The sequence below is a fragment of the Centropristis striata genome, chromosome 20 (genome assembly GCF_030273125.1).
Source record: "Centropristis striata isolate RG_2023a ecotype Rhode Island chromosome 20, C.striata_1.0, whole genome shotgun sequence".
Classification (NCBI taxonomy): Eukaryota; Metazoa; Chordata; class Actinopteri; order Perciformes; family Serranidae; genus Centropristis; species Centropristis striata.
Genome location: NC_081536.1, coordinates 23,150,295 through 23,168,451, shown reverse-complemented (window position 1 = coordinate 23,168,451; position 18,157 = coordinate 23,150,295). Strand labels below are relative to the sequence as shown.

At 38.6% G+C, this 18,157-nt stretch overlaps 1 protein-coding gene across 1 annotated transcript; it reads left to right on the top strand.

Annotated features, from left to right (window-relative positions):
* Positions 1 to 2,540: 2,540 nt before the first annotated feature.
* Positions 2,541 to 17,351, top strand: chrna1 (cholinergic receptor, nicotinic, alpha 1 (muscle)). The gene is made up of 10 exons (XM_059359296.1): positions 2,541 to 2,631; positions 9,235 to 9,377; positions 13,266 to 13,310; positions 13,817 to 13,926; positions 14,012 to 14,207; positions 14,289 to 14,526; positions 15,381 to 15,604; positions 15,734 to 15,848; positions 16,683 to 16,807; positions 16,903 to 17,351. Exons 1-10 carry the CDS (start codon positions 2,577 to 2,579, stop codon positions 17,029 to 17,031), a joined length of 1,380 nt encoding a protein of 459 aa, XP_059215279.1. The 5' UTR covers positions 2,541 to 2,576; the 3' UTR covers positions 17,032 to 17,351.
* The last annotated feature ends 806 nt before the right edge of the window (positions 17,352 to 18,157 follow it).

Here is an 18,157-nt window from a genome sequence, read left to right as displayed (position 1 = left end):
TTTCAAAGGGGTGACACTTACTGTGGAGAAATGGACTAATCTAAGAAATTGAGATTTTTAAAGGGTATTTGGTAATGCAAGAGTGTGATTGACAGCACCCCGCTGTACTGGATTATCTTCAATATATTATAGACACAGAGATGAACTTTTGGTAATGATTTTAGGCCAGACAGGGAATGGAAGTGATGAATTTTCTGCATGCCATTAGATTCTGAGATGTGAGGTGACAGGTCTACATTACTCAAATCGCTCTTTCATATATTCCCGTTCAAAATTTGGTCTTGTTTTTCAGTCCATGTATGAGTGAGGAAAAATGGGGGAAATGGAGGGGAGTCAGTGTGTGTGCATCTCCTGAACAGAAACAGAGGCAGGAAGGAAAACAAGCAGAGGCAGATGAGAACAGTGAGACGGACAGAGAGAGAAATCAATTGGTTGCAAATGTACGGACTGTCAGAGAGAAACATACCTTAGAGAGCCAGACAGACTGATGCAGACTAAGCACACGCACACACCCACACAATTATATTTACATGCACCCGAGTGTGGGCCATAATGTCATCTAGCTCTGTACCATGAGCTGTGCTGTCTTGTACTGCCATCTAGTGGTGACATCAGGTGTTTTCTTTTAGTTTTGTAATGTCAAATAATTGCACTTTAAACTAACCCCACCATATAAATGTCTTCATCCTAAAGGCAAACCCTGATAATGAAATGAGTAAGAAGAAAAGGTTCAGCTAGACATTGGCACCACCCTATGGTGGAAATGTGTTGTATATATGACCAGTGGGAGATTTTTATTTTATTTTTATATATCTGAACTACAATATTTTCAGTTTAATGTCAAGTTAACAAGCAGAAAAAGCTCCACAGATCTGGGGGAAAGAAAGCTCCCCCACACAAATTTCATCAGGTTTTCTTGGTTATATCGTTGTATTTAGCATTACAGCTTGAGGCTGACAGCATGGATGGTTTTTATGAGCTGAACCAGTTTATTTCCCTTGATACACTCTGTGGTTTACTCACTTTACCTTTCACCTTTAAGTAAGCTTTGCCTCTAGTGTTGAGGAATATACAAGAAGTCCCTTCTTCCTCTGTACATTTTATACAGCTTTGTCCCAGGGGAACATCTGAATGCTTGGATTTTGTTTTACACAAAATGCTATAATTCTATCAGCATAAAAATATAGTTCATCTACAGTATGAGACGAGTTCTGCTAGAATATAAAAATAAAGTACTGCTCCCACTTGAAATGCTGGTGCTTTGAGGTTTTATGAATGCTGGATCAAATTGGTTCCACTTGACTAATCAGACAAGAAAATCGACCCAGAGGCCCATTCTGTCATGATTTCTGTTCCTGGTTTGATGCTCTACACTTTTACTCTGATTTGTGCTTTATCAATTGCTTCCTACCATCCAGTGAAAGTAAAGCAACATAACAACACTGGCTTAGTTACAAACGTGACATATCCTGAAAATAAATATTACAATATTACAGTGTTTGCCAAGTTCTCTTTTATTAGAAAATGAATATGCAAATTCTATTCCCATTGATTTTCAAATTACATTAATCCACTTAGCCTGCTGAATTTGGCCAAGGATTGCTGATTGGACCAAACAATAAATCCACTAATAATCTCCTGATTTTTCTTAGTCAATGTAAAATATATATAACAATGGTGAAAAGTGTGTTTTAGAAGTTAATCGAGCCAAATGCATGGTTTAGGTTGTTTTGTAATTGTATAATTAAGAGAAAAAACAAGTAATTGGTCAACTCTATGAAAGGGCACTTCAAAACATGGTGAAACTTTAAACCTTTGTTACCTTTGTGAGCTGTTTAACTGGCAGTTGTTCAGTCTGACACACAAGCTTGTGAGTTTTTCCCGTCATTGCACGCATACTGGCAGGACGGTGGGTACAGTGTGTGCATGTGTGTGTGTGTGTGTGTGTGTGTGTGTGATGTGGGATAGCAGCATGTGTGGACATGCCTTCCATTCCATCAGTGACAGCTCTCAGCTGTCCTCCTGTCTGCCTCCCTGTGTCTGTCTCTGTCCTGTCCCCTACACTGTCCATCTGTCTGTCTTTCCTCATTTCCCCTGCATGTCTGTCGTCACTCTCCTCTGCTCTGCTTCTCTATCTCACTGATATAAGATGCGATAGTGGAGTCATTACCGTAAGAAAAACTTCCACATGTATGAGAAATGATGACAGTGTTGATTTGTATATATTCAAAACACACACACACACGGACACGCACACACACACACAAACATTCACACACACACACACACTCCCAGCTGTCCACTGTGCCTTGAAGTGCGCTGAGAGGTTGGTGTGTTGTTAGGTGGGTGGGGTGAAATGGCGAAACCAGAGCCCAGAGTTCACTTACTGGGCGATCCAACCTTCCCACTACTCACTTTAACTCCAAAGTGACTGCTTCAGCTTTAGTGCACATGTCTGCTTCTGTGTAAAGTCAGTTAGCCTGAGGTTAGCCTGCAAACTGCTAACTGGTTAAAAACAAATTATTAAACGGATGTTGTAGATTTCAGGGACACCTTTATAAATTTCAGGTGGAGATATGAACCTCTCCAAGGTCCAGATCTTGCTGCTAGGGATTCTGGGCGCACTTGCCGGTAAGTCTTCCTGTGTGTGAGTGTGAGTCTGCATGCATGTTGTGGTCTTGATATTTCAACCTTCTGGGTTATGTTTTTTGGCTTGGTGAAACAGTACAAATCCTGAGAACATCTGAATAATATATATAAAAAGGTAATTGTAGTGAACAAAGCTCTTTGAATGATTCTACAAACTATAACAAAAATACTGATTTTAAGTTATCAAAGAGAGATTAGCCAGTTGTTTCTACAAGCCTAAATTCAATTTGACCAACTTCAACTATTCAGAAAACAACCTCCCTATAGTCTTTTTATGAAAGCCATCATCTTTAAAGTTATATTTTAATGAAGATTATATGTTTTATATATATTTAAGCTTGCATGTTGCTAAATCCATGTTCTCTGTGGATAAAGTACTGATCCCTCCAGAGAATGTACTCAAGTGTCAAGAGGCATTACTCAGAAATTGGAGACAACTTCCTGACACATGGCCTGGGAACCAAAAAAAAGCTACAATACAGAAGGCAACATGAATAAAATCCTTTATCATGGTAGATTTTAAAATTTCACAACATTGATATAGCGTTTTATCTTAGATTTTCTGGAGAATAAAAACCCTGAAAAACAGTTTAGAGACAAAATCCTCCCTGGTTTTGGAAGATCCAGTGACTTAAATAGCTGACGAATCAAAGAGTTTCATCACACTGATGCAAAAATTACGGAGATACATTACTGCCATAAAGAAGACTTGATAATGGGACATTTCCCACAATGGGCTAAAAAAATCAAATCCATTAAAGGGCTATGGTGGCATTAATTATATCAGAAGGGGAAATATTCATGATTATTATCTTCTACTATTCTAAATCATTTACAATATATCATATCAATATATCATCTACCCACTACCTACAGCACTCATACCCTAAAGAAACATTTTGAAACATCTCTGAAATCAAAATTGCACCAACTATTTTCTGTACAAAGGACTTCCAGAAATGTTTGTGTGTGTTAACATTTGTCCTTCAGCTACCCTAAAAGAAGCAGCTCAGCATTGTAAGCATTCCTCTCTGCATTCATATTTAAGGCATTTACTGTAGCTGTTGTCCTCTTCAAGACTGATTGTAGGTAGGTATGGGTTCAGTGTGTTTGTTCAAGGACACTTGGACAGGACACATGCTTGTTGATGCACACATTGTCTCCTGGGGGGGATTAAACCTGTGACCATTCAAAGACTGGAACAGTCTAACAACCTGGCCGAAGTGCCTCCTCAGATCGTGGATCACTTTACAGATATGCAAGTCATCCAAATTCTTCAGCTTGATCACCTCTTTGAGGATTTATAATTTAGGGATGTCAATGGTCAATTGGTTATCGTTCATTCCAGATAATATTTTAACTTCAAACTTCATCTTCAGCAGAAGATGAGTGATGCGTGGTATCAACTTCATATTTTTTGAAGGGTGCAGTTGTACACTGGGTGGAGCTTCTTACTTTTTTTAGATTAAGTGTGAGCGTCCTCTGTGTTGATCACATGGCCATTAAGTTACACTTGTGAGTTAAAAAAATTATAATATTATTTGTTTTCAAAGAGTAATAACTCCCTTGAAAGACTTAATTGCTGATCAGGATATAGAGTTGGAATGGACTGAATGAACCCTGTCTGATATACAGTATTAGACCATGTTTACATGAGGACTTTGCAGTGCTGGGGGACCATTTTTGTTATCTTCTTAACTATAACCACCAATTTAGCACAAGTAGACTTTACATATCACAGTAATTGCTTTCCATCAGTGTGTTATTATAATAATATAATAAAGACATTTCCAAGTTGTACTTGAAGGCAGCTTCATTCGTTTCACAACAGCTAGACAATAAAAGACTGAAGGACCTCGCCTTGAGTTGCAGTAAACATGCTATTATTATATATATCGATGGTAAGCGCTTTGGTTTCATTTTTTATCTTCATATTTTTTTCTTCTTGGACCAAAGTTGTTGTCGGCCCCCTTCTCACTGCAGCGATATAGACGGGATGTTTGCTATATTCATTCACTTGATCAGCTACCACAGCGGGACGCCGGGCTGCATTTCTCTAAAAGTTGCACCTGCTTTGATTTTTCTGTTGCAGGCCATTTGTTTTGTTTTGTTTTTTCTTCTTTTTTTGGCATCCCCTGCTGCGCCCACTGCCACAGCCCAAACCCATTATCACCAGTCAAATTATTGGGATTCCTTAAGTTTTCACTGCACTGCCAGATCTGATGTAAACACGCCCTAATGCAGTTTAACCTAAAATAGCCAGCACAGACTTCTGATCAGGTTTGAATAGAAAGTTTTTTTATATTCTGAAACTGTTGTAGTCAGAGCTTTATAAAAACAAAAATTGTTTTTTTGTTCAACACAACTCTATTTTCATTAAAACGGTGCATTTATCATGATAACATACCTGATTTTTTTTCAGTGTTTGTTTTTTTTTCTGTTTGAAATTCAGGTCTGTACCAGAAGAGATTACCAGTCTATTAATATCAAAAGGGATTTATTTTATTCATCCTTTCCAATTTGGTGATTTGGGTACTGGCACATTTTAAGAAACCCACTAGTGACAAATTGATGTGGTGGCCAGATCGAGGTGGTGTGTCAGGATGAATGGATGCAGCACGTAAGCCACCAGTTGGACATTATCTGCATCACTGCAGATGTGCAATAAAAATGGTGTTCAGTAAATCATTTGAAGGTCTTTATTCCCCGGATGCTACACATTCACTTTGAAAAATATTTACTAGCTGGAGCATGTTTGACAGTATATCAAACAGATTATTCCAACCTCTAAACATGATTGTTTTGTCTCATGTTACATAAATTAAGGTCTTCAGAACTTTAAAATAAATCACATTGTGTCCTTCTATGCCACTCTTTTGTCAGAGTAACTGCATTATTTAATAAATATGTCGTTATTACACCATACATTTCCAATTTTCACAAAAAAGATGCGATTAGCTTTATTTTTTTTTTGTTAAGAGACCCCAGAGATCACAGTTACAAGGACTATTCTGCAGAAATATTTCAGCTATATACAAGATCAACAATAAACTTTGGGTTTTGGTGTGAGCCAGAAATCCATAAACACACAAGGCTTTGAGTAAGAGATGTGGCTGTCACCACAGACACAATTTGACGATGAGAGTAAGATAACTAGCCATTGATATCCAACCATACCCATTCTACTACGATTGACTGAATGCTACAATTCATGCCCATTCTCTGGAGGTTGCAAAAGTTCACTGGGAGAGCAGACAAATGAGGCAATTTGAGGGTAAGTGGCCATCTCATTTTTTTCTTTTAAAACCCTGCTCAAATGCATTGTCAAAGCAGGACAGATTCACTTTCCTCAACAGCATTTCCCCAGAGGGCCACAAGTAATTTGTCTAAAAGCTATCTCCAAGGCCCCAATATCATCATGGATTCAAATACAACTTAAAAAAAACTCCACACTCATACTGCTGTGGTTTTTCAGTTAGAAAATAGCATAAAACATAAAGAACCTGAGCTGTTTTGTTTTGCAATGGTGGCTCAGTCTCATGCGGAAACTGGAGTTGAGAGTGGGCAATGATTGACAGCTCCAAGTGGCTCCCCTGTCCCGCCTTCTCTCTCATCTATTTTTGTATGTGGCCAGATCAAAGCGTGCTAGCAGGACAACAGACAGAAAGCAGGCAGCCAGCGACAGACAGAAACAATGGCAGACAGCCAGGGAAGTGCACATCAGCACTGTACACCACAACACAGCACTCAGCAGTTGTATAGGCCATGTTGGGACCTCTCTCTGTCTCCTGACTGTCACTGCCTCACTGCAAATGTTGGATGGATCCAGGAGATTCAGCCTCTTCTCTTGTCTCTCCTTCTCTAAATATATATATTTATATTTTGTTTCTTTCTTTCTCCTATCTGTATGAGTGATGTGCTTTAGTTTAGCTGCCTGTGGGTCTGTGCAGCCTGTCCTCTATCCAGGTTGCATGGTAGATAGGAGGTTGTGTGGTTCAGGTTCTAGCTGTTTAGCAACACACAGAAGCGGCTTGTATTCCTTCTCAATACTTTTTCAAAACACATGCATCATGCACTATGCATAATTTTGTCTGTGGCTTGTCTGTATAGTCATGTTATTATGTTACGTGCAGACATTGCTCAAATGAAGCAATTCAATTTTATTTTGATCGAGAAAGAGACGAGGAGAAAGAAGAATTCAGTTGTCTAGATACTAAAGTCTTGACTGCACAAAAGGAGAACCAGACAAACGCACACAGCACACATTCATTAGGAATTTGTAATACATTGTTTGATCACGCACTCTGTTACTTCAACGTTATTCACTGTGCTACTAAATTTCTTTGTTTGCTCCCCAATTTTTTTTTATTTTCTAGTACTTAGGGAAAAAGTTAGTGCAGAGCCTGTGTGTGCGTGTGTGCGTGTGTGTGTGTGTGTCCTGCTCTTGCTGGCTAAATGAAACAAGATCCTCGCCTGCTCAGATCAGGCTGAGTGTGGACTGCCAGCAGATTCCAGAAATAACATGCAAAGGATGTAACTTGTGTCACAACCTGGCTAGCAGCACTATGCTAATCTGCTGAGTCATATTGTAACAAAACTACATGATGTGTTTACCGTGATTAGATGAACAAAGGTGATGCGATACTCCACTTGGGGTACTAAGTATAGCCTTCTGCAGTATAAGTGCCAACATGTGGGCAAGACAAAGACACACTGAAGTTAAGTTTGTAACTATCTTCTGTGTGGTAACCAGCCTATTGATGCTGTGAGAGGATCCGGAGTAATATCAAAAATGATATGGCCATATTTTAGATTGGTGTTTGCACATACTCAAAAATAAATTTCAGAAACCATTGAATAAACAAGAGGGATGTATGTTGAGTACCAGCGTGAAATCAGAATTGTTCAGGATCTAGTTCATGTTCAAACAACAACAAAAACTTAAAAGGTCATGGGGTTTCAAAACCTCACCAGGGCCAAAAATACTCATTATTTCATGTTGGTAAAGTTCCGACAACTAACAACAACTAGTCTGAGGATTTTAGATGTGTACATACACACATAAAAACCTGTTGGGATTTTCTCAGTTTATAACAAAAAGGTAAAAACCCATACAGTCATACAGCAAAGCGTATGTTTCTTTAAATTAGTGACAGTACACCAAAAAGTTAAACTGCCAGAATGTAACCAAAATACAAAGAACTGCTGGAAAACCAGCATCATTCACGACTGATTAACACATAATTGTCAATACTACAAAAAGACTGTGGGGCCAGACAGAATAATTAATAAAATAGATGCATTTATATATTTCCTGTTTTCTGAAGTATGCCTGTAGTTCATCGAAAACCAATAACTGAAGCTGAAAAACCTGTTTACTGCATACAACAAGGTGGTGTGTCCCATTAACCACTTGAAGGTGAAGGTTAAGGCAAAACAAATGCAAAATGTTGTGCTTGCAGTATTTTCAACAACATCTTCGCTTTCTTGCTTCTACAAATTCTTTGGTTAAAATGCTGCAGAAACAGCATTAAAGCAGTTTGAAAGTGGGCATAAAAGCAGGTCAGGTGTTCTACAGATAAACAAGCAATTGTCAATGCTACTAAAAGCCTGTGGGACCAGACAGGCTGAGTTGAAGTAAGCAATAAATAATAAAATAGATGCATTAAGACATTTTCTGATTTTGATAATCCGTCTCTAGTTTATCGGAAGTGAACAACTGGGCTGTATATTTCCCTGTCATATGTCATAGTCATAGCATAATTCATAGGCTCATGATGGCATGGTTTAAAAAGACCTGTAAGTCTGTTAGCTGGAAACACCTTTTGTATGACAAGGTGTTAAATGCAGGTTAACTATTCTGAACTATGACTGATCCAGACTTAATGTCAACTGGATTGGCCAGGGCTGGTTTTCCCAAACACCCTCTTAACACTCAGATTAGGTTCCGGTCCGGGGACTTATACAGAAACATACTTGATCGCAGTGCTTAGACAGCTCATGGGACATTCAGCGCAGAGGCTTTTCACCAATGTGGCATGCCAGTCACTCAACTGGTGGTGTTGCTGTTGATCTGTGTCCATATGCCTGTCCCTGCCTCTCTCTCATCTGAGATTTCCTCTATCTTCCTGTCTCCCTGTCTTCCAACGCAATCTCAAACTCCCCGAGTCACGTTGAAGGGTTTCAGGTTGCTGGTTGTAAGCCTGGGAAATGTTTGCTGTGTGAATCACAGTTAAAAGCAATCTGCTGGCCTCCCTCTCGCTTCAGCTGTGATTTTAGATCCAGTGTGAAAACATTTGTGGGAACATGGACGTCAGCTGGGAATGGCTACATGTCATATTGTGTATCTCAGCCAAAGTGAACCCAAAATAAAATGTGTTTTGAATGTGTGAACCAGAGTTTGTGTACAGCTGAAAGCACGCATTACTGACATTATACTTTCAAGTAAAGTTTGAAGATTTTAACCTTAAATCCCTTCACAGTCAGACACTCTGAGTCAGACTGATCTCTGTCCAACACAAAAGAGGAGTGTGTGTAACAATATAAAGTCTGACTAAATCTTCTGTCTATGCCTGTGTGTTCTAGGCCCAGTTTTCTGCTCAGCAGATGAGACTCGTCTGGTGAAAAAACTGTTTACTGGTTACAACAAAGTCGTTCGTCCCGTTAACCACTTCAGCGAAGCCGTAGAGGTCACCGTGGGACTGCAGCTCATACAGCTCATCAGTGTGGTAAGTGAAAGGGAAAGAGTTGGTGTTGGCAAAAGCAAAAAAAAAAGCTAAATAATGATCTCATATTACGCTCCCAACATTTTCACTCAAGGCTTTAAGGTTTTCTCCAACTTTTGTTAGTGAACTTTCTGCATTTTACATTAAAAATAAATGAAACACTGTCATTGTCAAGTGTAACTTAACAGCTTTTTTATTTCCCTTGTAGCTTATACACAAAACAGCTGTAATTCTAGTTTCACTTAGGCAGACTTGTACTGAAGCAAGAAATGCTCTTTTAGTAAAACCCTGAGACATATGACTGCATAAATTAGAAGTAAATATTTTTAAAATGTAATACTACCCCATCTATTAATTTATAAACTTAGAGAAATATTCTAATTGCATTATAAGTTCAAAACTAGGAAGCAGTATGATGCAGACATGCTGTTTGATGGATTGGAAACATGGCTGGCCACACCCTGCTGTGGCAGTCAAGATTATGACATATTGACAGCATGGTTTCACTTCCCAGTTTCTTTTAACTCACTGATGCTATGTTACTTGAATATAAATATGGGATTTATTTAGTATTTTTGAATGAAATATCACCATCCGAATCCAAGCAAACACTCTGATCAGAGAAAAAGTTACAACAAACTATGAATCACCAAACACAGAGCTACATTACATTGCCACTGTCCTTGGTACTGAATTAGACAAAGGAGGTCTGAAAACCTTTTCAGTGAACACACAAAAGGATAACACTTAATGCACTGGCCAAATTATGTGAAATAACAGGAAACATTCTACAACAACTCTAGAATCTCTTTTCATTTACTACTGCACAACATTAAAGAAAAAAAGTTCAGATACAAGAATGAAAGCAAAAATAAAAAACAAGAATTCAGGCACATTTTAAAGACCAAGGCGACAACTCACATGAATCCAGCCTCACTGTTAATGAGAGCAATACAAACAATGCAACAAGGTGACTGAGAACAAATCATGACAGGCTGTAGGCACAGCAGCCATGTATGCCACCAATACTGTAGCTCCAGGGTCATAAAGGTACATCTTCCGCCACAGGCTGAAGACCTATCTCTTCCAACAATACCTCGGTTAAGTCATGGTCACCTAACATATATATTTAAAAAAAAAAAAAAAAAAAAAAGCTCTTTTTTCTTTTCTCTTCTTTTCTTCTTTAACATATAGCACTCCTTTAGCGATAACAGTTAGCTCTTAAAGTTATGTACTTACTTGATTCCTGTGGTCTATGTCTAGTACCATCAGGTTGAATGCACTTATTGTAAGTCGCTTTGGACAAAAGCGCCTGCTAAATGACATGTAATGTAATGTAATGTAAAAAAGCATATTGGCTCAGTGATGGCATGGCAGCCATGAAACACAAGCAGAAATGCAAATAGAAATAAGATGCTCTTACCTTTGTAGGGTTGTGGATTGATTATGTATGCTACTTCACAATGTATGAAGTGAAGTTTAAATAATCCTCATATGGAAATAAAACAACCAAACTTTTCATTATCAGCACAACAAAATACCAAATGATCTTAGAATTAAGTGTGAACTGGAAGTTGTTTAATCTATGTATTTTGTAGGGTATGTACAGAAAACATATCAGCTCAATGACAGCGCGGCAACCAGAAAACACAAGCAGCACAACATGAGCACAATGCAAATAAAAAGAAATTGCTCTTACCTTTGTAGCTCTACTTCTGGGTCCAGGCTGTAAAGAGGATGACCACTTCACAATGTATGAAGTGAAGCAATCAACATCCATGGCAATAAAAAAAAATTTCAGTACATTAGTGGGTAGACCTAATGATAAGTTTTCCCATTTTCAAAGCAATGCTTTTTTGCGGTTACGTTACCCATACTTGTGTCACAACAAGTATATCACCTCAGGTAATGTAGCAACAAAACACAAGCACAATCCCAATTTTACATAAAACAACTAACTTTTGAGAGATTGGATACAAAAAAACAATAAATCTTAACTGTGTTCATATTTCTGACAAATAACCACAGAAATGGCTAGAAACAAGCAGCCAAGTAAAGAAACAAAAGTACAGATTCATTAAGGAAAGAATGATACACAAAGTCTAAGCAATAGAAACCCAAAGACCTGATAAATATAGTATAAATGTGTCCTAATAAGTGACTCTTATATATAACAATCATGTTTATTTTCTTGTAAAGTATGGCAATGATGATCTTTTTCTGTACAAATTTGATCTTGCTTCCAAACTTTTTTGAATGTAGTGTATATAAAACAATTTAACTTGCTTTATCAGCTTTATGAGGCCAAAATTATGTAAAATATTTCCACATTTCACATAGGCGATGGGTAAATGTGAAAGTCAAGTGGAGGCATCAGAGCCCCTTGAACCTATAACTGCTTTTGAAGGTTATATCCCCCATATTATATAACCCGGGTGACAACAAACATCAGTTCAATTGCAAAACGCAAGCAGCACAATGCAAATAGTTTAATAATTTAACCAAATAATCTGCATGAATAAAACCACCGAGGTTCCTTTACCAGGATATTGGTGGACCAAATGGCTAAAAATGTATACATTTCACCACAGCAATTGGTAAATGTGAAAGTAGAGGCATCAGAGCCATTTCCATCAGTCAAACGAAGAACCAGAGTCACATCAAGCCAGAGCTCACACAAAAAAAAAACAAGCACCATATACAATTAAAAAGAAGTACTGTTGTAGCTCTCCTCTTAAGTCCCTTTGATGAACCATCGTTCTCCTGAACGTTTTCTCCTCTTCTCTCCTCTGGCCGCAAAATCCAAGTTTTCCCCACAAACTGTACAGCAACAGTTAGCTGACACATTTAACTGCTACGAGCAAAACTAAATGTTCTCTTACCGCGTTGTCCTGTTGCTGTCATGTTGGGTAGTCCCCTGAGAAATATGTTTGACGTCCTGAAAACTTGTTTTGACCAGATACTGTCCCTTCAGAATTACACCCGCACGACCTTATTTATAGTCTATGAAATGACGCAGTCTTCTCTAACAAGCTAACGTTTTCAGTTCGACATTTTGTATTCAACCACCGCAAGTTAAATTTGATAGTTTTATCGAAAGCCTGGTTTATAATAAACCTGGGCAGGTAGTCACCGAGGTGTTTTATCTCAAGAGTTTTTGACTGTCAAAGTTGTGTTGTAGCTGTCAGAAAATCGTTTTCTGACTATTATAATGATAACTATAATAACACATAACATTAACATATATGTATTTTATTTCAGTATAAATATCTGTCTCATGTACATAAGTACACATATGTGTATGTGTTTGTGTGTTTGTGTGTGTGTGTGTGTGTGTGTGTGTGTGTATCTCACAGAACGATTCTTATAGATATCTAGGTATATATAGATATCTTTCTTATTATATATATATATATATACATATATATATATATATATATATATATATATATATATATATATATATATGCTTTCAACCATATGACTATAGTTTTGAGCATGCGCAGTGTTGTTGCTTTCCCACACGACGTTGCGAGTCATACTTGATTAACACCAATTTAAACAATATTTATCTAATCTTATCGTCATGTGGTTAATATAGGCTAAATGTTTGGGGGGAAAACAAACTTAAACATAACTTGCATGTTTTAATGGTAAAACAGTTGTGATGTTTTTTGTAAACTTTCACTTAATTACCTTTGAAAGAGGAATTAAGAAGCACAATGCAGCAGGCTTTGACTCTGGATGAAACTGATGGAAAACTTTGCCTCTGACTGTGCATTATTGTTTTTTAGAAATCAGGCTTAGAAGCACAAAAATATTTTGTCATGAAATATTTCAAGGAAATGTACTTGCTTCTGACTGTTTTCTGTCTTTTTCTGCATCTGTCAGGATGAAGTTAACCAGATTGTGACCAGTAATGTCCGTCTCAAACAGGTAAATGTGATTGACAACAACTATTCAGTTACAATATACACACACATAGCAATGGTAAATAGATGACAAAACTAGAATGTTCTTCTATAAAGATCTTCTAAGGCCTTAAATGAGTACTTCCATAGTACAGTCAGTCAGGATTGCTGTAATTTTTAGAAGCTAAAATAAAATATCTAACTATCAATGGTTTTATTAATAAATATGTGACACCTGCAGTGTAACTCATAGATTTGAACAATGGATCTGCAGTAGACTAGAATGTATAAACACTTAGATGTAGTTGCAACTGGTATATTATTCCTATTAGAGTTATGAATTGATGCTATTTGTTATTGTAACTTGATCTAAATGAGATCTTAAAATATAAATAAGAAAGGATTTGTGTGGCTGCTGGAGGCAATACAATCTTTATCTGTTTTACTGTGGCAAATCCTCAGATGTAAATATGTAATTATGAGTACATTAGTAGACTATATTATCTGAAGTTGTTGTGATTGTCACCCCAGCAATGGCTAGATGTGAACCTGAACTGGAATCCGGATGAATACGGGGGCATCAGGAAGATAAGAGTCCCTTCAACCGACATATGGAAACCTGATCTGGTGCTTTACAACAAGTAAACACACATTCTCTGCTTCTTTTAACACACTCCTCCTACATTTAACACTCCCTAAACATCTTTTTGCTTCTCTCCGCTGCAGTGCTGATGGAGACTTTGCCATCATCCATGAGACTAAAGTCCTGCTGGAGCACACTGGGAAGATCACGTGGAACCCTCCAGCCATCTTTAAGAGCTACTGTGAGATCATCGTCCTCCATTTCCCTTTTGACCTGCAGAACTGTAGCATGAAACTGGGAACCTGGACATACGATGGTCTGCTGGTTGTCATCAACCCAGTAAGTGAAACTTCAACTTACAATTTTTTGTATAAACCTTTAATATTGCAGTGCATCATTTTTTTCCCTTCTATCTTTTAGGACAATGATAGGCCTGACCTCAGTAACTTTATGGAGTCGGGTGAATGGGTGTTGAAGGACTACAGGAGCTGGAAACACTGGGTTTACTACACATGCTGTCCCGACACACCGTACCTCGACATCACCTACCACTTCCTCATGCTGCGGCTGCCTCTCTATTTCATCGTCAACGTCATCATTCCCTGTATGCTGTTCTCTTTTCTCACCGGCCTGGTCTTCTACCTGCCTACTGACTCTGGTGCGTACATCCTGCTGCATAGAGACTTATTCAAAACTTTCTAAAACTCTAATGAAGAATAAGAAGAACAGGTAAGACTATAGACCATTTTCACAGTTAGTTTGTATAAGTATTTGCTTTTATGTGGCACGTATCAGATATGTATTATAAATGTGGAATCTTTAAAAAAAAAACATATGAAGTTACATATTTTTTGGACATTTTTCATTTTTAAAGTCACAGAGTTGGGGTTTTCCAATCATTTTCTTTTTACTACATGAATTTATTTCTATTTTCTGACGTGAGTCTATTGCTGCATAGAGAAACCACTGAAATGTTAACCCCACATGAACAAGTTAGTTTAGAGAACTGGATACCGTGTTGGAGGTGGAGCCCCATTCATTTCTATGAAAGTTGCTCTGTGGCACATTAAGCTGAAAAAATTCAACTTCCACATATAAGTGTCCAGACCATCTGTAGCTCTTATGCACATTGGGGCCAAGCATGTGCACCAGAGACCTGCTCTAACTAGAATGGGGATAAAATAAATTAAGTGGTAGCACTTTTGTACTTTCAAATTTTATTGGACCGAATGGATCAAATTCTGATACAGGAACAAGTCATTTTAAAGGGTTCTGTGATGCTCGGCACTCTCGGCTTAATCTAAACATGGTGTCACTCTGCTAGTAGCCAAATTACAGTTAAAAATGTACTATATAATAATCTTAAGAAAAATCATTGGCAATACAGCTCATTCAGTACAGTGTCGTGCAATAAATAGTAATCGGTAATATAGGCAGAAATGATAGGCTCGGACATCAAGATATGGAGTGTAAAAGTAGCCTGATTTTCTCTGTCCATCTCTCTGTCTGCAGGTGAGAAGATGACCCTGTCCATCTCTGTCCTGCTGTCTCTGACTGTCTTCCTGCTGGTTATTGTGGAGCTGATTCCCTCCACCTCCAGCGCTGTCCCTCTCATAGGGAAATACATGCTGTTCACTATGGTGTTTGTCATCGCCTCCATCATCATCACCGTCATCGTCATCAACACACATCACCGCTCGCCCAGCACACACACCATGCCCGCCTGGATCCGCAAGGTTTATGTTCTGTTTTCTACCTGTGATTATTAAAAAAGGATATGTTTTTTTTAAAGTTGGGAAAGTCTGGAAAGTTTTCAAGTAACTAGTAATAGTTTTCAATATTCAAAATGTCTTTCTGTCTCTCAGGTCTTCATCGAAACCATTCCCAACATGATGTTCTTCTCCACAATGAAGCGCCCCAGTCAGGAGATCAGACAGAAGAGGTTGTTCCCTACTGACATGGACATCTCTGACATCTCAGGCAAGGCCACAATTAGAAGACAGATCCCAAAGACAAGCCCCTTTCATAGTGCCGTTTCATGCCGGGACATTTACAGCTCTGTGCGTCTCGCCTCCACTATGAACGCGCCTGAAGCGGGGTGCCAGGATCAAAGGTTGGAAGCGGAAACACTCTGAACGGGCCATCCCGGAAAGGCAAAATATTTGGCGTCACGCGTCACGTCTACACACGTCTATACACTTCCACTTGGTCCGGCAGACATCGTATCACTGTTCAGCAGCACACCAACTGCGGCCGCCATCGCTAACTGTGCCCAGTGTCCGTCACTTGTAAACAAACGGCATGCTAACTGTACATGTGGTGTCCACCGCTGACCGTAATGAACCGGCATCGCTCACTGTGCAGTGTCCGGTGCTTGTTGTAAACAAACATAGATCACTAAGTGAACACATACTGCTGCAGCACATACACACTGTACTCTACAGAGCTAACTGTGTAGCCTATTAGCACTGTGCTACTGCCCAGCACTGCTGCTGCTCTGCTGCACGCCACTATCGTCTCCTCCCACCTCGTTCAGTGACATCGAACTGCCCTATCAAAGGGCACGAATATCATTTCATACCATTTCATCAGGGATCACTATGAACGACCTAAGGCAAAAAGCCGGCACAGATCTTTCCAGCAATATAGCAGGACATTTGCGAGACCGCACTATGAAAGGGGCTACATTCTGACATACAGTGAAATGTTGTACAGGATCACACCGAGGAGCCAGATTATTTAGCCCACTAAATAACATCTTACCAGGACTCTTTATCTCTCTGTGAATCATGATAAACTGTCTCTCCTTTGCAGGTAACCCCACCCCCACCAGTGTCACCTACCAGTCTCCCATCGCTAAAAACCCTGATGTTCGCAGCGCCATTGAGGGGGTGAAGTACATTGCTGAGACCATGAAATCAGACGAGGAATCTAACAACGTAAGACAACACCAGCAAGAATAACGGACACAAGTGTATGAACCTATACGACTTCAGTCTTGTCTCGTCTTGTTCATCATCTCTTCTCCTTCTAGGCGGCAGAGGAGTGGAAGTTCGTGGCCATGGTTTTGGACCACATCCTGCTCTGTGTGTTCATGGCCGTGTGCATCATCGGGACGCTCGCCGTCTTTGCCGGGAGACTCATCGAGCTCAACATGCTGTAGAGACTAGACCCATGAATCGGACGCAGCAAGGGTTCAAGTTGTGTCCCTATCTTTCTCCCGGCCTCTCACACACAAAAAGACAGTTTTTAAACAATTTTCAAAACTCTCTAGTGTCACCTGCAAGTGTGCACGTTTGTGTTTTTACTGAAATTGAGAAGAATGCATTTGAATGCAAATCCAGGCATCTTAAAGGCACGAATCTCGTGATCTAGATGTGTCATACTTGAAGCTATTCTTGTCTATTATTTTAGCTGTTGTTTTTTTTTTATAGTGTTTTATTGCTGCCATTCACTCTGTCAGGCTAAATGAGCTTATGTTATTACTGTTATTTAAAAGCCATAACAGTAATAATTTATTTATTTTGTATTTTTGGCAGCTTGATTTAAGTTTTGGATCAAAGGATTTTCCTGAATTTTAAAACAGAAAAAACAAGTTTGATGTCCATTGGGCTGAAGACTTACTGAAGAAGGATGCTGCAACATGCACTGTCTTTTAACATTTAGATGGATAGAAAAATAACCCTGTCTCATTAGTGTGGGTCAGCTGATGGCTTCAGTTTGGAATAAATATTTTTGTAGAAACCTGACTTGGATATTACAGCTAACAAAAGCTGTTCTTCAATCCAACTTTATTGCCCGTAGTAAAGACAGACTCTGGTTGATGATATAGTTCTGGTCTTTGAGTGCCAGGCGAGATACGTTCCTGCCTGGAAGTTTTATTGCTTTGTTTTGCCTGACACTCACTTGACTTCCTAACTTCTCATTTTTATTTATGGTTTAGGGTGATGAATTGTGTAAATATTCATGGGTTAGTCATTGCAAGATTTGCTTTGTTACTGACACATGTAAATTCCTCTTAACTCTGTTGTACAGTTTAAGAGTCTGTTAGGTTTTAATATTATTATTTGTTTTCAACTGACCTGCTAGTTTTAATAATGTATATTTTCCAGTGACAATCCAGTGAAAATCTTTAAACAGACCTGTTGTAGGTTACTTACTGGTACTTACATTTAATAGACTCAAACAAAGGCATGGAGTCTTTTAAGTTGAATTATAGTAATAATTTGAATAAATTAGGTTAAATATTAGTTTGTCCTTTGGGGGAACATGGGGTTGTAGCTGATACG